Source organism: Tachyglossus aculeatus, chromosome 9 (assembly GCF_015852505.1).
Source record: "Tachyglossus aculeatus isolate mTacAcu1 chromosome 9, mTacAcu1.pri, whole genome shotgun sequence".
NCBI lineage: Eukaryota > Metazoa > Chordata > Mammalia > Monotremata > Tachyglossidae > Tachyglossus > Tachyglossus aculeatus.
Genome location: NC_052074.1, coordinates 37097468 through 37119982, shown reverse-complemented (window position 1 = coordinate 37119982; position 22515 = coordinate 37097468). Strand labels below are relative to the sequence as shown.

The following is a 22515-nucleotide window of genomic DNA, read 5'->3' as shown; positions in this document are numbered from 1 at the left end:
CCCTGTGGAAAGTGGCTGCCAATCATAAGGCTTAACAGACAAATCAGAAAGTAGTAGGGCCACCGACACAGGAAGTTTCCCCAGTAAGACCCTGAGTGTGTGCAGCCAGCAGTCAGATTCTGATGCTTCACAGACCTCCTGGGCCACAACTGGGCAAAATGTTCCGGTTGCAAATCCCGGGAGAATTCACTGGCTCCAGGGGTGAGTTCATCACCATAGCTCCACTCGATGACAAGAATTGATTGGGTGCTTACTATGTGCTTGGAATCAGTGGATTAGATGCAAAATAAACCTCCATTCCATGTATTTGCTAGCGTTCGGGCTGTTTTGTGAAACTTCATCCCAGATAAATTCATTTAAGCCTTGGAGCAGAAAACTGACCTGGCATGGGGGTATAAGACCCAAGGAACGAGGTGGTTCAGCCTGCCCTCGAGTGATTTATAGCCTGATGGGGAGAGCGGTAATCACCCCACGGGCCCCCCTTAAAGACCTGTGCTGTCTCTAACCAAAATACCCACAACGCCACTTCGTGGACTGCTTGGGCCATCCAGGGCCTTGGGGTGGAAGCATGTGGTTTTCCCACCTGCATAGGCTTTAATCCCCTCCCCTGTGGCCCTGCACTTCAGCCTCCATGGGCTGGTCCTTGCTCTTGCCACATACTGGGTGGTATCAGGATGAACAAAGCTGCCCCAATCTGGGACCCTTTTTTTTACATGGTATTTGTTAAGTGCTTACTAAGTGCCAGGCACTGTACTAAGCACTGGGGCAGATACAACCTAATCAGGTTAGATACAGTCCCTGACCCACGTGGAGCTCACAGTCTCAATGCCCATTTTACAGATGTGGTAACTGAGGCACAGAGAAGTGAAGTGACTCACCCATGGCCACATAGCAGACGAGAGGCAGAGCCAGGATTAGAATGCAGGTTCTTCCGACTCCTGGCCCGTGCTCTATCCACTAGGTCAAATTGCATCTGAGCAAGGGACCTGAGACAGGATGGGTCTGGGGTAAGGCAGAAAGAAGCCTGGGCCATTCAAACATGCCATGCACAAGATTTAGAAGCCACTTGGCAAATCTTGCTCCCTAATGAGGGGCCTTCAGATTAATCAGGGCATCTCCTGGAGTTCCTAAGGCAAGGTCATCAACTGCAGCCAATGCAGATAGAGCCCCATTACTGGACATTTCTAGACTGAATGCTGAATAAGATAAACTAGCACTAAGTTCAGTTCTGGTCTATTTGGGACCAGGAACTTTACATGGGACTATCCCTCCACTAGTTGGAATTTGTCCCATCTGGGACAAGGACTCGATTCAACCCGATTATTTTGTATCTGCCCCAGTGCTCAGTACAGTGCTTGGCACATAGCAAGTGCTTGATACATACCATTATTATTACTATTACACCAACTCTATTGTATGGTACTCTCCCAAGCACTTAAAACAGCATGCCACACACAGTAAGCCCTCAATAAATACAGTTGTTGATGATGATGAAAAATGATAAATTTAGGTTTATTCACCCAGACATCACCTTACCACCTAGAACTCTCTGCGCCACTTAATCATCACCCAAGCAACTCTTATGCTCTCCCCAGAACCTGGCTGTCCCCCACCCTGCTTCTCAGCCAAAGCCAAAGATGTGGGTCCCAAAAGAGAGGGGCTGCTGCCTTCAAGGCTCCTAGGATTGAAAGCAGGCTCTGCCCCAACTAGCTAACCACCTGGCCCTCGATGACCCCATCTATGAAATGGGGAAAAGCAGCTTAGGGAAGAGAGGTGGCCAGCGCTGCCCAGGCAGTCAGAGTTCAGAATTCCACTCACTACTTGTAGATCAAACCCCAGGCTCTGTCTCCACCCTCAGGGACACCAGGACACTTAGAGAGTCCCTCACTGCTGCCACCAATCAATCAATCAATCCTATTTACTGAGCACTTACTGTGTGCAGGGCACTGCATTAAGCACCAAAGAAGCCAGGAGGGATCTCTCCACAGCAAACTGACCAGCCCTCCAGAAGACTGGAGGGGCAGGAAGAGAGCCAAGGGGGTTGGGGAGTGGGGAAAATAGGAAGAGGAGGAGAAGCAGGGAATCACATGGAGGAGGAGGAGGAGGAGGAGGAGGAGGAGGAAGAAAAGATGCAGGAGCAAGAGAAAGGGGCAATGAGGAACAGGCAGAGAAGACTGGGGAATTTCCACTTGAGTCTTCAGCCCGTGCCCCCTCACCAAAAGATCCCTAAAAGGCCCCCAAGAGGCCCACAGGCTGCCTCAGCCCCTCTTACCCGAGCCACCGCAGTGTTCAGGGGTCACGAGCCTCCCGAGTGCATCCAGACAGGCCAGAGCTCGCAGGCGCAAACCTTCCCCGCAGCCGTGGGCTCTTCCTCCGGAGGGGCCCAACCCGTGCTGTCGCTCGCGGACGCTGTCAGACAGGATGCAGTCAGACCAATCCCCCTGGGGCTGGGCCCTGAATGCACGGCATGGGCACGGCTCCGTTTCCTGCAGGGGGTATACTTCCCCATCCAGGCATCTTTCCCGCTTCCTGCTTCTTCCTGTCCCGAAGAGAGATGTGGCCTGTTAGTGTGCTGGCTGTGGAGGGCAGGGTTGGCCAGTGGTGGGTGGTGGGCCTCGTGGCAGGGAAATCAGGCCCTCCTCGGTGGACACTGGTGGGCCTCAGTCCAGGGGTCAGACTCCACTGGAGGAACCAGTGGTGATCCGGGAAGCTGGGAGAGGTCCCAATGGCAGCAGCAGGCTTGTGGTAATGACCACAGGGCTAGAAAATTCTTGGAAATCTTGCTTGGCATCATCTTCCCCATAATTAGCTGATGAAAACAAATTGATTACTTTGTCTCTATTACCCTGCAATCAATGGTTGCTAGGGAAACCCACCGACGTTCTCTGATCTGGAGACCACTCTCCAAAATGTCTGTGCAGAGTGGAGGTGCACAACTCCTGCCCGCAGCACAGGGAAAGACCATCGTGGTTAGCGGAGGGTCCTGGGAGGGCAAACCACAGCAAGAGTGACTGAGGGTGGGGCTGCCATTGCCAAAGGGGAGCCAGTCTGCCGCTTCCTGTCGGCTCTTTAATGACATTAAATCCTCCCCTCTTGAGAGTCACCCCTCTCCATCCCTAACTCTCCCCCAGTGATCCAGCATGGACCATCCAACACCCCTGACTCTTCCCTCCCCATCCCTGACTCTCCCTCCACCAATGACCCAGCACATATACTACCCAACACCCAACTCTGCCCTCTCTGCCCCGGACTCTCCACCAGTGATCCTGCTCCCATATCCAGACCCCCAGCCCAGAAGCAGGTGGACTGTGGGTCCTGTAGTGGGCATGGGCTCACGGGGCTGTCTCACGATGCAGATTGCTCCACTGCTCCACTGGAGCCTGCAGCCCCAAACCCTGTCTGCCTGCGAGAACTTCTGAATCACAGAACCTCAGAGAGCATCTCATCTGCTCCAGCCCAACTCTTCTCTGCCCCCCACTCAGCAGTGACCACACTTGCGAGGGATGCCCCCGCTCTAAACCTCCCATCCCCAGACGGTGACCACACCTGTGAGGGACCGCCTCCGGGTCCTGGTCGAAGTGCAGTTGGCAGAGCAGGGCGTGAACCTGGACCAAGGAGTGAAGGTGCAATCATCTCTGCAGGGTAGCCGGCACGGCTGCAGCAGAGGTGGCATGGGGTCTGGCCCCCGCAGACATTCCTCCATCTCCACTGGCTGGGCAGCCTCCGCCTCACAGGTGACCGCTGGAAGGCACAACATGCCCTGTTACAGACGCAGAGTGAAACCCTCCCGGCTGGGGCAGTGGCCCACAGGCTGACCGGGTAGAACCCCTGAAAACATGCCTGGTCTCCATATGCCCCTCACATGCCCCAGCCAGAAGCAGGAGGCCCAGCCACCCATCCTCAGAGTCCTGCCCATCTACCCACTCCTCCTTCAGCCATTCTCTGGTTCTGGGTGGAGGATGCTGAATCTGGCTGGAATGTGGGGATTTCAGGGTTCAGGCTCAGGAATGTGGGTGCTCTTCCCAACTATTTCACAGGAGGATGGGCATCAACAACACTATGAGCTGGAGATCTGGGCACCTATTCTGTGCTGAACACTGAGTTGCAGACCAATTGTGTGCAAGGTGCTAGTCTGGGCACCCAATCTGTGCTGAGCACCAACTGCATGCAGAGACTAGCCTGGGCATACACTCTGTCCTGAGCACTGGGCTGAGCACCAACTGTGTTCTGAGCCCTTGGAGAATATATAGAAGAAGCCCAGATCCCTGCCCTTGAGGAGGGGTGGACAGAAGGCCAAATCGATGTCTCCACTTTAGTAAAGAATGACTGACTAGAAAGAAATAATATACAGCCTTAATATACACCCGTGAATCAACTGATCTATAACGAACAAATAGATCGATCCAATCGTGCTGAGAAGACTGATGCAGTGGCCGCTAGATGAGACAGATGGCATCGCTGATGACCCCTCTCCTTCACAGCCTCACTAGAAGGCTGCCTCTTCCCAGAGGACTTCTCATCTCCTCAGCCATGGCACCCCCTCAGCCACCTTACCACTAATCAGACGTGCTCACTGAGCACTTTCCACAGGCTGGGTGCAATGCCATGCTGAGCATCTGGGAGAGTGCCCCAGAATCCCCAGAAGCCCAGGCCATGGGTTTTTGTTCTCTTGGGAACCTAGTAGCTATTTGTCACTGGAGTTCATGACATGAGTCTGTTCTCTCACACTTTACCTCGTGCATATTCAGGGGTGGCCTCTGCAGACTGAGAGCAGTTTGAGGGCACGGACTGCTTCCTTTCCTCCCAGGACAGGGATCACACCTCCCATTCACTCTTCCACAGTGGCCCTCAAAGCCATGGTCAGCACTCCAGCATGGCATTGACAGTCTGTATTATGTCTAGTACAGTACTCTGCACCCAGTAACACCTCAGTATAGTGCTCTGGATCTTGGAAACACCCAATACAGTACTCTAGAAACTGAAGACACCCAATGTAGTGCTCTGCACACAAAAGTCATCTCCCACCAAAAAAAAAAAAAAAATCCTGGCATGGTGTTATGTCCACAGGAGGCCTTGTTTGTTTTTTTAATGGTATTTGTTAAATGCTTTCTATGTGTCTTGCACTGTTCTATGTTAATCAGGTCAGATACAGTCTCTTTCCCATTTGGGGCTCACAGTCTATGTAAGAAGGAGTATGATTTAAATGCTATTTCACAGATGGGAAAACGGAGGCATTGGGAAGTTAAGTGACTTGCCCAAGCTCATATAGCAGGCAAGTGGCAGAGCTGGGATTAGAATCCAAGTCCCCTGACCCACATGCCCATGTTCTTTCCAATAAGCCACACTGCTTCCCAGTGCCCACTAGGCACTCAGTACAGTGCTTAGCATGCAGTGGGTGCTGGATAAAGGCTGAGGATGAAAACGGTGATTGTGAACTGGTGGGGTGGGAAGGGAGGATTTGAGAGACAAGCAATGTGCTCAGAGAGCAGAGCCCACAGAGAAGATGACCTTCCTGCCCTTGGAAACTTTCCCTGGCCAGCCGTTCCAGAGAGTTTGGGCACAGAACAGTTTACCCTCCCCAACCCCCTACCCCTGTGGGCCGGGCCAGGCTGAAAGCTTGCTCAGAAATGGGTACTTTGCAACCCATTGTCTAATTAAATGTACCATTAATTTATGTCTGAAACTGGAGAGGTAGCCAGGACAGATCTTCTACTCTGACCCTCAAAAATGGTTTGAACATATCCATTTTCCATATGGTTTCTCACAGAAACCTAGAAATTAAGTGCCGCTCTAATTAAAAGCTGGGAACTTAATGAATGATGCATGATGTTAAGAATGGAGGTGATTTATTAACAGCTCAATGAAAAAAGCTCCAAGAAATGATTAACTTCCTGGAAGACAACTTCCTAGGGCCCCAGGATCTAGACTCCAGAGCGGGACTAGTGACAACAGCAGCCACACCTCTGAGCCACACTCTGATGGAACCCAGGAGGAGTTCTCCCAGCCCGAGGGCAGCCCAGAACAGCTCAGGCTCTGGGCTCAGGGCAGCCGGGGGCAGCTGGCTCACAGCCAGGTGGTGTGGGCTGGGGCTCTGGGCTCCCCTTTTGTGGTGGGGGGGGGGTATGGAGATGGACTGTCTGCTCAAACTAGCAGCTCTAGCTGAAGTCCGACCTGGTGGAGCACTCCAGAAAAGTGTATTTCTGGCTCAGTCCTGCAGTCACCCCCTCCCCTCCCCAGTCCAGGGCTTTTGATGCTGACAGTGGCACTGAGAGAATTGGATGAACTTGGGGCTGGTTGCCCTCCTGGACCACCATGCTATGGTTAGGGATGGACCATCCAACACTCTCCTCTCACCCTGCACAACTCTCCCCGAGTGACCAGCACAGACCACCCCAAACTTCTGACACTCCCCTCTCCATCCTTGACTCTCCCTCAGTGACCCAGCATGGATCCTTCAGCTGACCCCTTGAAGTTACAAGTCTGTTCACATCTCACGCTTCCTTTTATAAAAATCTCATTCTGTGCTGGGTGAGTACGTGCTGTGTTTCCTGTGCCTGTTTCTCAGAACAAGGAGTTATGCACAAGGCAGGATCGTTATTCCATGCTGACTGACACATACGCAACTTTTGAACAGAACAGCATGAGTTGCTAAAATTGAATTAAACAATAAACCAGTAATTGCTTGTTAGGGTGCCTTAATTGACTCATAAGTACCATATGGGAAGCAGCAGGCTCCTGGAGCCCAACTGGAAGCCAACTTGCTGAGAGACGTAGCTTCTCTGGCTTGTTGGATGCCCTCCCCGGCTACCGGTGCCCAAGGTGGAAGGGGGTCTCTAACACACAAGTCTCTGGATCGATGCCACACTCTTGCGGTCCTGGCTGAAAACTGATGGCCCAGCACCAGCTGGCAAACGCCGACACTCTGACACACGCTGACATGTCATACGGTGGCACACGCTAGGACATGCTGCACACAACATCACATACTGGGACACACCACAAACACTGACATACAGTGGGACACCTCGCTCATCGGCACACTCTGGGATACTCTGCACACACCAACCCATGCTACCACCAGTACACCCTAGCACATTTGTACACTTGAGTTCAGGATCAGTGTAGGAGAAGCTAGTGTCAGGGAGGGGACAGATTCCCCCATTCTCAGGCCCAAAGAAGAGACAGTTCCCCCTGCTCTCAGGCCCAGGGTTGGGATGGGGCCCTCCACTCTCAGCCCTGGGTGGAACCAGCATACTCTGCTCTCTGACCTTGGGGGGTCAGATTCCTCCACTCTCAACCCAGGATGGGACAGAGTTTCTGGAGGGAAGTGGGTTTCCCTGACCACCTTTCAGTCCACTTGGCAAACAACCAGTTGGGTTACACCAGGTTCTGGCCATGGACCAGTGTGACACGTCTCAGAGTGGCACTGAGGGAGCTGGGCAGCCACTAGGAACTTTGGGCAGGGCACCCAGGCCTCAATCCCCATACACTAGAGCCCTGCTGCCCCTCCTCCCAAGCCCCAACCAGCAAAAGACTCCAGCAACCTCCCCATACCTTGGCCTGCCCCCCATCGAATCCCTGACCACCATAGCAGCCAGATGTCTCACTTGGTTCACAGGGAGGAAATGTTCCTCAGAGCAAGATCCCACATCTATTTATACTTATTTATGTTATTGTCTATCTGTCTCCCGCTCTAGACTGTAAGTTCACTGTGGGCAGGGAATGTGTCTACTAACTCATTTGTACTGTACTTTCCCAAGAGCCTAAGTATAGCTCTCCTCCCTCCTCTCAAGTGCTACTCCGGCCACCTGTGCTTCTGACCCCATTCCCTCTCATCTCATGAAATCTCTCGCTCCATCCCTTCTCCCCTCCTTAACTTCCATCTTCAACCGCTCACTCTCCACTGGTTCCTTCCCCTCTGCCTTCAAACATGCCCATGTCTCTCCCATCCTAAAAAAAACCCTCTCTTGACCCCACCTCACCTTCTAGTTATCGTCCCATATCCCTCCTACCATTCCTTTCCAAACTCCTTTAACGAGTTGTCTACACTCGCTGCCTAGAATTACTCAACAACAACTCTCTCCTCGACCCCCTTCAGTCTGGCTTCCGTCCCCTACATTCCACGGAAACTGCCCTCTCAAAGGTCACCAATGACCTCCTGCTTGCCAAATCCAACAGCTCCTACTCTGTCCTAATCCTCCTCGACCTCTCAGCTGCCTTTGACACTGTGGACCAGCCCCTTCTTCTCAACACGCTATCTGACCTTGGCTTCACAGACTCCGTCCTCTCCTGGTTCTCCTCTTACTTCTCCGGTCGTTCTTTCTCAGTCTCTTTTGCAGGCTCCTCCTCCCCCTCCCATTCTCTCACTGTGGGGGTTCCCCAAGGTTCAGTGCTTGGTCCCCTTCTGTTCTCGATCTACACGCACTCCCTTGGTGACCTCATTGGCTCCCACGGCTTCAACTATCATCTCTACGCTGATGACACCCAGATCTACATCTCTGCCCCTGCTCTCTCCCCCTCTCTCCAGGCTCGCATCTCCTCCTGCCTTCAGGACATCTCCATTTGGATGTCTGCCCGCCACCTAAAGCTCAACATGTCAAAGACTGAACTCCTTGTCTTCCCTCCCAAACCTTGCCCTCTCCCTGACTTTCCCATCTCTGTTGACGGCACTACCATCCTTCCCGTCTCACAAGCCCGCAACCTTGGTGTCATCCTCGACTCCGCTCTCTCATTCACCCCTCACATCCAAGCCGTGACCAAAACCTGCCGGTCTCAGCTCCACAACATTGCCAAGATCCGCCCTTTCCTCTCCATCCCAACCGCTACCCTGCTCATTCAAGCTCTCATCCTATCCCGTCTGGACGACTGCATCAGCCTTCTCTCTGATCTCCCATCCTCGTGTCTCTCTCCACTTCAATCCATACTTCATGCCGCTGCCCGGATTATCTTTGTCCAGAAACGCTCTGGGCATATTACTCCCCTCCTCAAAAATCTCCAGTGGCTACTAATCAATCTGCGCATCAGGCAGAAACTCCTCACCTTGGGCTTCAAGGCTCTCCATCACCTTGCCCCCCTACCTCACCTCCCTTCTCTCCTTCTACTGCCCAGTCCGCACCCTCCACTCCTCCACCGCTGATCTCCTCACCGTACCTCGCTCTCGCCTGTCCCGCCATCGACCCCCGGCCCACGTCATCCCCCGGGCCTGGAATGCTCTCCCTCTGCCCATCCGCAAAGCTAGCTCTCTTCCTCCCTTCAAGGCCCTGCTGAGAGCTCACCTCCTCCAGGAGGCCTTCCCAGACTGAGCCCCTTCCTTCCTCTCCCCCTCATCCCCCTCTCCATCCCCCCATCTTACCTCCTTCCCTTCCCCACAGCACCTGTATATATGTATATTGGTTTGTACATATTTTTTACTCTATTTATTTATTGATTGATTTTATTTGTACATATCTATTCTATTTATTTTATTTTGTTAGTATGTTTGGTTTTGTTCTCTGTCTCCCCCTTTTAGACTGTGAGCCCACTGTTGGGTAGGGACTGTCTCTATATGTTGCCAATTTGTACTTCCCAAGCGCTTAGTACAGTGCTCTGCACATAGTAAGCGTTCAATAAATACGATTGATGATGATATAGTGTTCTGCATACAGTAAGCATTCAAGAAATACCATTGCTTGATTGGCTGATCTTTCCAGAAGCAGGTGGGGCCAGATTGGACAGAGCCTGGCATGAGAAGTCAGGAAATCTGAATTCTAGTCCCAGCTTCACTGATGGCAAGCTGAGTGTCCTTGGGAAACTTTCTGAGCCTCAGGCTCCCCCTCAGACTCTCCCAACCACCAAAGCCAATGCCCCCAGTCAACCCCTGAGCTCCCCTCTGGGGCTGGGCTCCAGCCACCACATCAAGGGCCAACCAGGAACTTCTAGAGGAGACTGCAGTGTGCGGGCTTTGAAAAGAAAGGCTTTGTCACTGCTCATAAAACCAAACTTTAAATGGTGTAATCATTCTGGTTACAGTAACTAAGTAACAAATGAGATGTGAAACTGGAATTTAGAAATGATTTGGCGTTCCCGGCTGCAGCAGTAGGGAGAAACTAGGATATTAATTATCTCACTGCTGAAGAGAAATAATAAATCAACACTGCCTCCTCCTTAATTTCCCTGCTTTCCTCAGCAGGAGATTTCACCCCATGGGTCTGTGGTGTTAAAGCACCCTGAAGATACTGAATGTCTCTGTCTCTTATAATAGGCTTTCTGCCTATAATTCACTTCTAGACTTTAACTTTATTCAAAGGGGTCCAGGTAATGAGACCTGCACCCGTCCTGGAAGGATGTTGTGCAACAGCAGGACCAAGGGGTTGTTGGACAGATCAATGGGTGTGTCTGTACATGCTGGGACCCTGGGGGAGAGGGAGGGAAGGAGAAGGGAGAGTCAGGGTTGTTGGATGGCCCAGGCTGGGGCACTGGGGGACAGTCAGGAATGGAGAGGAGTCAGGGGATGGTCTGTGCTGGGACACTGTGGGGGAGTCAGGGAGGGTGAGGGGAGAGTCAGGAGTGTAGGATGAATCATGCAGGGGAGAGTCAGAGGTGTTGGATGGTCTGTGTTGGGAAACAGAGAGAGACGGGGATGGAGAGGGAAGAGTGAAGGGTGTTGGATGGTCTGTGCTGGGTCTGGGTCACTGAGAGAGTAAAGGATAGAGAGGGGAGAGTCAAGGATGAGAGATGGTCTGGGATAGGTCCCTGGGGGAATCAGGGATAGAGGAAAGATAGTTAGGGGTGTTGGGTGATAAGTTCTGGATCACTAGGGGAGAATCAGATGGACATGGAGAGTTAGTGGGTGTTGGATTGTCTATGCTGAATCACTGGAGGGACAGTCAGGGATGGGGAGAGTCAGAGATGCTGAATAGTCTATCTCTTACCAGGAGGATGGGTGTCCAAGAGGGTGACCAGCACACACTTTCTCCTGGGGTCTTAGTGCCCCTGTCAATAATAATAGTAATAGTAATAATGCTGCTGATGATGATCATGATGATTATGGTATTTAAGTGCTTACTATGTGCCAGGCACTGTACTAAGTCCTGGGGTGGCTATAAGCAAATCAGGTTGAACACAGTCCCTGTCCCATGTGGGGCTCACAGTCTCAATCCCCATTTTACAGATGAAGTAACTGAGGCAAAGAAAAGTGAAATGATTTGCCCAAGGTCACACAGCAGACACGTGGTGGAGCTGGAATTAGAACCCATGACCTTCTGACTCTCAGACCCAACTCTATCCACCTCCTTGCTGATTCTCCTGAGCTGGATGAGCTGTGGAGCTGAGCCAGGGGGCACTATCAGAGTGTAAGTCTCCTTTTGGAGTTCAAGAGGGATTTGTGTAGCTCTATGACCCAGCAAAGGAGTCACCCAACAGGCTCCGCATGCAGTAGCAGCAACTCTCATTAGAAGCAGCTCCTGAGGGCTGGGGGAGCATGGGAGGGGTCAGATGTTGTGCCCTCTTGGAGAAAGGTCAAAGAAGCAAATGAGGGGCTCATGGATTGAAGATGGTTGTCCGAGCCCGCAATAACACACCTCACATTTGCTGGGAAAACACTGAGGTTTTGCATGAGCCTTCTGTCGCCAGGGCCGTGTACACCGCCCAAGGAGTGGCCCTGGTTTCTGTTAATCAGCCCGCCTGCTGCAATCAGAGCCCAGGCTAATATATTCCTTTGCATGAACACTTTGTTCCAGGAGAAGATGATAAATGAAAAAACTCAAATGGCTGATACAAAGCCCCTGAAAGAGGGTCCCCATGGGGAAGGGAATCGAGTTTGATTTGACGCTGCCCCTGATTGCATAAACATGAGGCCGGTTGGTGAGATCCTGGAACGGGGACTCCACAGCTCACCAGAACAGAGGCCTCGGGAGCAGAGAGGAAATGGATTCCGAGGTCTAGTCTTCTCCAGGATCTGGCAGAACCCCGGCCTCCACTCACAGTGGCCTGCCGTCCCGGCCCCACAAAGTGATTTTGGGATTGGATTATTAGGATCACTGAGGGTGTAGCGTGCCCCGGAGAAAAACCTTATTGGTGAGCGAGCCAGAGCCAGGAGTGTGGTTGGAGGCTAGTGGGGGCCAATCAGAGCCAGCTGCCTCCTTCTTGCCCAGCTCTGCTGATCCCCAGAAAACTCCACTGACAAGCCTTGACCATGTCTTCAATAACAGCAAGTGGAGACACCCAGGACTGTGCCAGCCTCTGAAGAGAGCAGAAAGAGATAACAAGGAAGACAGAAGTTGGTGGGGGTGGGGAAAAGAGAGAGAGAGAAAGAGAGAGAGAGGCATTCTCCCGGAGAGGATAATGAGCAGCCCAGGTGGAGCTGACAGCTCTACAGCGTGGGTGCCAAAGAAACACTGACTGAATGGGGGTTGGCAGCCTCTTGGAAGACCTCACACAGCCCGATGGCAGTGGTGGTGACCAGGATCTGGAACCAGATGGCCTTATCACGGATGATATTTATTGAGCACTTACTATGTGTTGAGCCCGGAACTAAGCGTTTGGAAGAATACAACAGAGTTAGCAGACATGCTTCCTCCCTGAAATGAGCTTACAGACTAGAGGGGGCGGCAGACATTAATATAAATAATTTATAACATATAGTTGAAAGATATGTATGTAAGTGCTGTGGGGTTGAGGGTGGGGTGAATATCAAATGTGTAGATTCAAGTGCAAGGATGATGCAGAAGGTAGAGGGAGCTAGGAAAAAGAGGGTTTAATCGAGGAAGGTTCCTTGGAGAAGATATGTCCTCATGTTTTATCTCTCAGAGCCTTGGCTGCAATGGGGGTGAGGTGCACCTGGCAGGGAATGGGACCAGCTCAGTGGCCCTTGGCCATTGAGATCTGCATCAGAGAGAAGGGAAGGGTAAGGTGACCAGAGAGGGGACAAACCACCAAGGGTCACTTCTCATGACGCCCCCTCCCCGCCCCGCCAGCTGGACTTCTGACCGCATGATACTGCGAACTCAGGATGACTGCAGTATCCATGCCCCAGTAGTCCCTTTGACACAGACCTGCTCTAAGTGTTCCACAGGACTCCCGTGGATGCCAAATCCTCCCCTTCCTCCTCCTCCTGTGGAGGTTTTCTCTGCCGTCAAATTAGAACTGGCCAATGATTAATGATCAAATTAAAGCCCGACACTGTGCCTTGTTGTCCCTGTGGACACTCTGATCAGCGGCAAGTCATCAGCAAATCCACAGTCCACCTTCACTCTGGCCAGCCGGCCTCCCTCCTGCCAGCCACCCGCCTGCCTGTCTGCCTCCCACCTCTACTGAGAAACCTAGAGCTCCACCAGCCCTCGCCTCATGCTCTGCCAGCAACTTTCCTGCCAGAGGGCACTGCAACCCCACCCAGCGTCTGCCCACCCTGCCCACACAAAATCAATCAATCAATCAATCAATCAATCGTATTTATTGAGCGCTTACTATGTGCAGAGCACTGTACTAAGCGCTTGGGAAGTACAAATTGGCATCACATAGAGACAGTCCCTACCCAACAGTGGGCTCACAGTCTAAAAGGGGGAGACAGAGAACAGAACCAAACATACCAACAAAATAAAATAAGTAGGATAGAAATGTACAAGTAAAATAAATAAATAAATAGAGTAATAAATATGTACAACCATATATACATATATACAGGTGCTGTGGGGAAGGGAAGGAGGTAAGACGGGGGGATGGAGAGGGGGACGAGGGGGAGAGGAAAGAAGGGGCTCAGTCTGGGAAGGCCTCCTGGAGGAGGTGAGCTCTCAGCAGGGCCTTGAAGGGAGGAAGAGAGCTAGCTCAGCGGATGGGCAGAGGGAAGGCATTCCAGGCCCGGGGGATGACGTGGGCCGGGGGTCGATGGCGGGACAGGCGAGAGCGAGGTACAGTGAGGAGATTAGTGGTGGAGGAGCGGAGGGTGCGGGCTGGGCAGTAGAAGGAGAGAAGGGAGGTGAGGTAGGAGGGGGCGAGGTGATGGACAGCCTTGAAGCCCAGGGTGAGGAGTTTCTGCCTGATGCGCAGATTGATCGGTAGCCATTGGAGGTTTTTGAGGAGGGGAGTAATATGTCCAGAGCGTTTCTGGACAAAGATAATCCGGGCAGCAGCATGAAGTATGGATTGAAGTGGAGAGAGACACGAGGATGGGAGATCAGAGAGAAGGCTAGTGCAGTAGTCCAGACGGGATAGGATGAGAGCTTGAATTAGCAGGGTAGCGGTTTGGATGGAGAGGAAAGGGCGGATCTTGGCAATGTTGCGGAGCTGAGACCGGCAGGTTTTGGTGACGGTGACAAAATCAATCAATCATGTTTATTGAGTGCTTACTGTGTGCAGAACACCATCATAAGCATTTTTAATGGCATTTATTAAGCGCTTACTATGTGCAAAGCACTATTCTAAGTGCTGGGGAGGTTACAAGGTGATCAGGTTGTCCCACTGGGGGCTCACAGTCTTAATCCCCATTTTACAGATGAGGGAACTGAGGCACAGAGAAGTTAAGTGACTTGCCCAAAGTCACACAGCTGACAATTGGCAAAGCCAGTATTTGAACCCATGACCTCTGACTCCAAAGCCCATGCTCCTTCCACTGAGCCACGCTGCTTCTCATTTGGGAAAGTACAATATAGCAGAGCTGGTGGACACGTTCCCACCCCACAGCAAGCTTACCATCTCGAAGGGGAGAAGGGGCCAGGGGCCTGGCCAAGAGTCTGGCAGGATAAGAGAAGCTGGGTCCAGCTCCATCTCTTTTTTATGGTATTTGTTGAGCGCTTACTAAGTGCCAGGCATTGTTTTAAACCCTGGGATAGTTACAAGATAATCAGGTTGAATACAGTCCCTGACCCATGTGGAGCTCACAATCTTATTCCCCATTTTACAGCTGAGGTAACTGATGCACAGAAAAGTGAAGTGTCTTGCCCAAGCAGACAAGTGACAGAGACAGCGGACAAGTGGCAGACTTGGGATTGGAACCCAAGTCCTTCCGACTCTTAGGTCTGTGCTTTATCCACTAGGCCTCACTAATTCTTTATGTTCATCTCCATCTTCCACTCCCCGTCCTCCCCTTCTCCCTCCAAAACCAAAACAGAATGAAAATCTGTTCTCAGGGGCACTTTCCCCTAGACAGGCTATGGCTTTGGACTTCTCTGATCGATCTAAGCATGGTTCCCCACTGGATGCAGTCATTTAGGAAATCCCTCATGGCCTGAGCAGCTTCTACTGGAAAGGAAATCATTCCAATGATTTACTTTAAAAATAAAGTTTCACTTCTCTTAGTGACCCAGATGCGTCCTCCCTGGAATGTGTGTGATTATTTCCAGTGTTTCTGCTACTCTTGTGCTACCCAATTTCAGCAAAAGTGAAGGTTTATGTGTGCTATTCTCTTGGACTCATCTGGACTCATCAGGACCCAAGCATGAACCTGCCTGCTCTATTAGTGTATAACTCCTTGAGGGCAGGAACTGCATCTCCTACCTATATGCTCTTGAGCACCCAATACTGTTGATTGATGATGAGATGAGAACCATGTGAGGAAAAACAAAGACCTTCAGTCCTGAGAAGTCAGGTCCAAAAACCTATGGGGAGGAACTAGAAGTACGGTAAATGCAAAGTGCACGTGAAGGTGTTTCACAAGCAGGATCCATTGGTGGCCAGAGACTAGAGCATAGTGCTGACTTCAGGCCATAGAGCCATGACCTAGTAGTGGTTGCCTTGGTAGCCGCTGCTGTCTTTGCCTTCCCCTTTAGCCAGCATTTTTTCAAAATTCCCTCTGGATCTGTCCACCTAGGGAATGCCCTGGGTGGTTATTGTCAGAAACCTCTCCCGATGGCACAGTGCTGGTAGGCAGAACTGGGCCTAGAACCCAGGTCTCCTGGTTCCCTGAACTGGGCTCTGACCACTGAGCATCCAGCAGGCCTTTGCCCAATACAGGTCTCTGCCCAGAGTTGATGCCCAGAACTGGACCCTGCACACAGAATAGAGCCCTAGTAAGTATGATGATGTGGCTTCAGGGATATGGGGAGCCTTGGGTGGCTCTCCAGAGAAAGAGAATCGCTGTTCTGGGGAGGTTGGAATTTGTACAGTGGGACAGCACTGCTAAGAGTAGGAGCTTGTTATTTGTTAAGGGGAATAAAAGTCCTTTAGGATAGGCCAGTAGGATAGACTAATGGGATAGACATTATGGGATAGGCAGTATGGGACAGACCAGTGCGATTGACACTAATGGATTGACCAGTCAGTCAATTAGTCAGTCAGTCAATCATATTTATTGAGCACTTACTGTACTGCATGTCTGGTTGAGTACAATATAACAGTAAACAGATGCATTTCCTGCCCACAGGGGGTTTACTGCCTCTGGGATTCAGACAACACTACTTCAGCTTTGATGGCGCTCCCAAGACCACAGAACCCTGAGAGGCTCTCCAATCATGCCTGGGATGAAAACCAAGCTGTTCCACTAAAGCAGCCTTACTGTGTTGAGCAGGATGGACCCCACCCTTTCACCTGCTGTGGAGAGGAGTTGGGAGGGCAGTGTTGGCTGAAATGCTGTGCAGGTGGAGGTGTTGGGTGGAACCCCGTGGATGTTGGGCTCAGCAAGAGAAGCTTCTGATTGAGCACTGTTGCAAGGCACAGAGGGTAGCCCTGCCCCCTGCCCCTGGAGAGCTAAAGTGCTTTCCTACCAAAGTGGAGGCCTGCTCTCCCTCCTCCATGCCCTGGGGCTACCTCTCAGGCTGTAAGTCAAAATAAACAGAGATGAAAACCTCAGGAAACAGACAAATTTGCCGGTTACAGGTGAAAACTCCTTTTAAGTAAATGAACAATACCAGGAAAATCTCCCTGCAATGAAACAAAGGCTCTGTCTGACAATGGCCAGCAGCTGCAAAGGGCTGGTTGCAGGGGGAACAGGGTTTCCACAAAAGTGCTTTTGTTTGGAGCCTTATTATAAGGAGTGCCGGTCCACTGTTGAAGGACTGCAGGAACGGAAAGATAGGGGATGGGAGAGTGCACTGAACAGAGGGGGAGCTGGACAGCTCTTTTACTTATGCAGGAAAGCTTCATATTCCTAGAGACCTACAAGGAAGTGATCTAAATTGCAAATCCCTACAAGTCCTTAGCTGATCAAACCAAAATACACAGGTTGCTGACTCAAAAGAACCCCCGCTGGGTGCTTAAGCTGAAGCTTAGTACTGGCCAATTCCAGGTGATCTTTGACCACAGGTTCCATTCCAAATGTAAAAAGCACAAAACGCTGGTTCCATCCCAAATGTAGAAAGCACAAAAATATAGAAAGCACAAAACAGGACTGATTCAAACTGGGCAAGGTTTCCATTCCTAAAGACTGAGCCCCCTTTTTCCTCCCCCCCACCCTACCTCCTTCCCCTCCCCACAGCACCTGTATATATGTTTGTACAGATTTATTTCTCTATTGTACTTGTACATATTTACTATTCTATTTATTTTGTTAATGATGTGCTTCTAGCTTTACTTCTATTTATTCTGATGACTTGACACCTGTCCACATGTGTTGCCGACTTGTACTTCCCAAGCGCTTAGTACAGTGCTCTGCACACAGTAAGTGCTCAATAAATACGATTGAATGAATGAAGAGGAACTAGAAGAGACATATCCCTGTAGGCACTATCTATCCATCAGGCAGTCTCCTGGGCCAATCAGAAGACATCTCTGGGAACTCAAACCTGCAGAATCACCCTCAGGTAGTATCTGTGCATCAGGAAGCCTCTCTGGCCTATCAGGAGCCATCTCTCAGTATCTCAAATCATCCCAGCATCTGTGTTTATATGTGTATTAAAAGTATACCTTTAACTATGTATTCTGATCACTCACAAAAGATTTCTCTATCGGCTTTTCCTATTTGAGTGAAATAATAATAATAATGGCATTTATTAAATGCTTACTATGTGCAAAGCACTGTTCTAAGTGCTGGGGAGGTTACAAGGTGATCAGGTTGTCCCACGGGGGGCTCATAGTCTTAATCCCCATTTTACAGATGAGGTAACTGAGGCACAGAGACGTAAAGTGACATGCCCAAAATCACACAGCTGATTATTGGTGGAGCTGGGATTTGAAAACATGACCTCTGACTCCAAAGCCTGTGCTCTTTCCAGTGAGCCTTGCTGCTTCTCAAAGTTCCTTCTGGGAAGGGAACATGCCTCCCTTGCTTCTGTTGTACTTCTGGTGCATTTAGCACAGGGCCCTATATCCAGTAAACATTAGGCAAATAGCACTGCCACTCCAGTACCTGGTATCTTCAGACAGAGGATTTGAGTTGGATTGATCAGTGACATTTTCGACCTAGAAGGGTATCTCTCATTCTCCTCCACCCCTAATCCACTTCCAAGGGAGGACACTGCCATCGTTAGCAAAGACAGCTGGCTGAGAACATATGTGAGCCGTTTGCACTGGGATTTTCCATCATGTTCAAGGCTATAAGAAGCTCAGGGCACCATGTGTGTGTTTAGTAAGGACGGCTTTGAAAATCAACACCTAAAATAATCAATCAGTGGTTGTTACTGAGTACCTACTGGCTGCAGAGCACCAAACTAGGCACCTATTAGCTGCAGAGCTCCACTTTGGATGTCTACTGATTGCAGAGCATCATACTGGCTGCAGTACACCATACTGGGTACTTGCTAGCAGCAGAATGCTTTACTGGGCACCTTACTGGGAAAGCACCGGACACGTACTGGGACAATCAGGAGCCATCTCTGGGAACTCAAACCTACAGAATCACCCTCAGGTAGTATCTGTGCATCAGGAAGCCTCCCTGGCCTATCAGGAGCCATCTCTCAATATTTCGAGTCATCCCAGCATCTGGGTTTATATGTGTATTCAAGTCTGAATGTAGACTACTGTACTAGCCACCTATTGGGTGCAGAGCATTGTATTAAATGCTCAGAAGAGTGCAACGAAAGTAAGGGACATGATTTCTCCTCCAAATGAGCTTACAATCAAATGAGGGAGGTGGGAAGGCTTAATTATTTCCAAATGGATGAAGTAAAAGAACAAACAATGCAGTGGGTGCTGAGAGCAGGAAAAGGACAAGATGAATGGATAAATTAGTATTAGACCTGCCATCCACACACCCCACCTTCAAGGCCTCCTAAAAAACCACCACCTCCAGGAGGCATTCCCTGATTGAGCCCCACTTCTCTGGCCATGTCATCACCCACCCAGTCACTGTTAGCATTTCTTATATGCAATTTATTTATTCAGTCTATTATTTGATTTTTCCTTATCAGGTGTATTTATAATTTCACTCACTCCCATTATACATATACTGTCTGTGATTGCCTGCCTCCCCCATTATACTGAAAGCTCCTCGAAGGCAGGGACCTGGTCTTCTATTTTCATTGCTTGATCCCATGTGTCCAGTCCAGTGCTGTCCACACAGAAGACCTTCAGTGAATACAGCTGATGATGCTAGGTCAAAGGCTAGCCCTATCCAATTGGCATATGGTTCCTGAGGACCCCAGGTGACCTGCTATTGGCCACAGCCCAGCAGCATCCAGTGAAAATTGACCTGTATAATGAAAACATCTATGGGGCTGTGGGAAAATCTCTCCAACTCAATCATAGCCTTCCCATCAGCCAATCCATTCATCGATCATAGCATTTACTAAGCATCTACTATATGCACAGCACTGTACTGACCAGGAGCAAGACACATGCCTTCTGTTTACCCTGGCCTCAACGGACTTCCAATCCAGTGGGAGAGGCAGACTGAGAGACACACACTGTGACTTATCACAGCAGGAACAGAAGGAAGGAGTTAGGATAGAATTTGAGTGGTACAGCTGTTTCAGCTTCATCGGGACTAAACTGCAAAATAAATAAGGCATCTACTTATATAATTGCCTGCTTTTTACATCATTTTTGCACCAGAATAACAGGGGAAGGGCTATGTGCAGTGAATTAAGGCTAGCAATAAATGGGAGTAGGAGGAAAAGTGGGAGGAAAGGAGAGTGTGTACCCACGCATTTCACAAAACAAGCCTGTGCTGCTTGGGCACCCTGATAAAAATCCTTTATTTCCCCCCCAAAAATTGGAGGACAGAGTGGGGGTTAAGCTCTGGAGGCAGTTCGCTGTGGGCAGGGAATGTGTCTACCACCTCTGTTATGCTGTACCCTCTAAAACGCTTAGTACAGTGCTCTATACCGTTGTTGGGTAGGGACCGTCTCTATATGTTGCCGATTTGTACTTCCCAAGAGCTTAGTACAGTGCTCTGCACACAGTAAGTGCTCAAGAAATATGATTGAGTGAATGAATGAATGAATGAATAAGCACTTAATAAATACCATTGATTGATTGATAATGATGTGAGTAAATATAGCAAGCAACTATGCAACAGTACTCTGGGCAAGCCCACATGCAAGCCCATCTCCTCCAGGAGGTCTCCCTGGTTCATTTTTCTTTCTTGCCAGTGATATTCTCTCAGCTATGTCATTATTAGCACTTCTGCACCTCCCCAGCACTACGCACTCCCAATCTAAGGTAGCACTTCAGTATGCATTGATTTACAGATTCCTGTTGTCACTCTAACTCACATCCACAGAGCTGTCAATCTGTTCATTTACCTCCAATCTGTATGTTACTTTATGGTCCGCCTCCCCATTAGACTGTGAGCCCCTTGAGGACAGAGAGGGGGCCTTCTAACCTAATGTACTCCCCTGAGTGCTTAATATAGTGTTATGCGCCCAGGAGGTGCTCAGTAAATACCACGGACTGACTGACTGAGGAACTAAGCAGTGGGGCCCTGGCAGGGTCTGGCAGAAGGGGTAGACAGAAGCGGAGCAGAAAAGCCCGGAGGAGGCGTCACTGAAAAGGGAACCATGTGGTTGAATGACCAGACTTGTTAAGCGGTATTGAGCATTGAGATGATTGAGAAGTCCTGAAATTTAGCTATCCCAAAACTCTCTATGCTCCCCGTCTCTATATGTTGCCAACTTGTACTTCCCAAGCGCTTAATACAGTGCTCTCCACACAGTAAATGCTCAATAAATACGATTGAATGAATAAATAGCTCAATGTGGGTACTGATGCGCCACCCTCATGCAGGCCAAGCTCACCCAATCACTCCCCTGATCTCAGTCTATGGGGCTGCTCTGGATTTAATTACCTGTGGGTGGGCAGACAGGAGGACTCACACCTGTCCCAGCCCCCGGATCACCTGCTGACCACCCAGGAAGTGGCCTGGCCAGCAGAACCCTTAGGAGCTGGAGCCTCACAGGTCCTCCTCAGCAAGAACAGGGTCATCCATCAGTCGGTGGGAAAAAACTTTTCTCTCAGAGGAAAGCTGAACCCCAAGTGCAGGAACAAGTCATGGCCATGGAGTTTCCGGCAGAGAAGGCAGGGACCGACGGGGAGCTGCAAGGTACTGTATGGTGTTGGGAGGGGCAGGATCTGGAGCCTGAGGCCCAGGATGCAAACAGATCGACCACCAGCACCACGGTGTGTTTGTCACATCACACCTGCACTGGGTGGGGCAAAGGCGGGAAAAAGGACAGCCAGGGGCATCTGATCGGCTATTCATTGTGAGCTAAAACGGCATCTCAGGAGATAGGGAAGAAAAGGGGAGGACAGAAGAGGCACTTCAAGGACACTGAGAAGTGAGACCTCAGATGTCGGGACAGAGTCATGGGCCTGGGCAGACAGCTGCAGAGGACAGGTTGGCCCGGTGGACTCAGAACCAAGGAAAATCATGATCCCAAGAGGGAGAAAGGAAAATAGCACCAGGAACCATGGGAACAAGCGCAGCAGTGCAGCAGCGGAACTTACCCAACTCCGCCACGGAAGAGATGCAGACAGTCACATCTGTCCTGTCATATCTGATTGCCAAGCACCTGTCTTATCCAACCACCCTCATCAACCCCTACAGAAATCTCACCATCAGGAGCTTTATCTTCCAACATGAAGGACAGTGATATACATTTTATCTTAGCTTAGTATAGTGTGCCAATAAATACCACGGATCGACTGATTGATTTTATGCACTCTGACCTAATAGCCAGGCGTTCTGTTTGATTTTACTAAATTCTCAAATGCAACGTCTTGCTGACCCAGTTCCTTCCTAGATATGTTGAGGATGGGGGTGGGATAGGGGAGAGAGAAGACTTGCACATGGGGATAATTGAATGAGATATCCTTGACTCTCCCCCTGTAACCATCCAATACCCATAGCACTCCCTGACTCTTCCCGCGATGAGCCAGCACAGACCATCCTACACCTCTAACTCTCCCCTCTCCATCCTTGACTCTCCTCTGGTGACCCATAATGGACACCCCCCAACCCGAAGCCCCTGGTGTCTTCTGCTGGGAGACCCCCTAAACCCTTAAGTCACCCAGCCTTCCTCATAGGCCTTCAAACAGGCTTTTGTTGCATTAATCCAAAGCACATAAACTTCTGCACTGCCCTGGCCTCACCAGCCAGTGATAAATCCATGTCCATCCAGGGAGACCCACAAATTCTGGTTTATTGCTGCCTGCCGGCACTGGCGCCAGAAA

The 22515-nt window shown here is 50.4% G+C and overlaps 1 protein-coding gene across 1 annotated transcript in view; it reads right to left on the bottom strand.

The window, feature by feature from the left end:
• Positions 1–22515, bottom strand: part of THSD7B (thrombospondin type 1 domain containing 7B) — a 134564-nt gene that overhangs the window by 41719 nt on the left and 70330 nt on the right. Inside the window, exons 12-13 of the mRNA XM_038751316.1 lie at positions 3547–3741; positions 2273–2539 (exon numbers count right to left, since the gene is read on the bottom strand). Of these exons, the coding sequence (XP_038607244.1) occupies positions 2273–2539; positions 3547–3741 (462 nt within the window). The remainder of the gene's footprint in view (positions 1–2272; positions 2540–3546; positions 3742–22515) is intronic.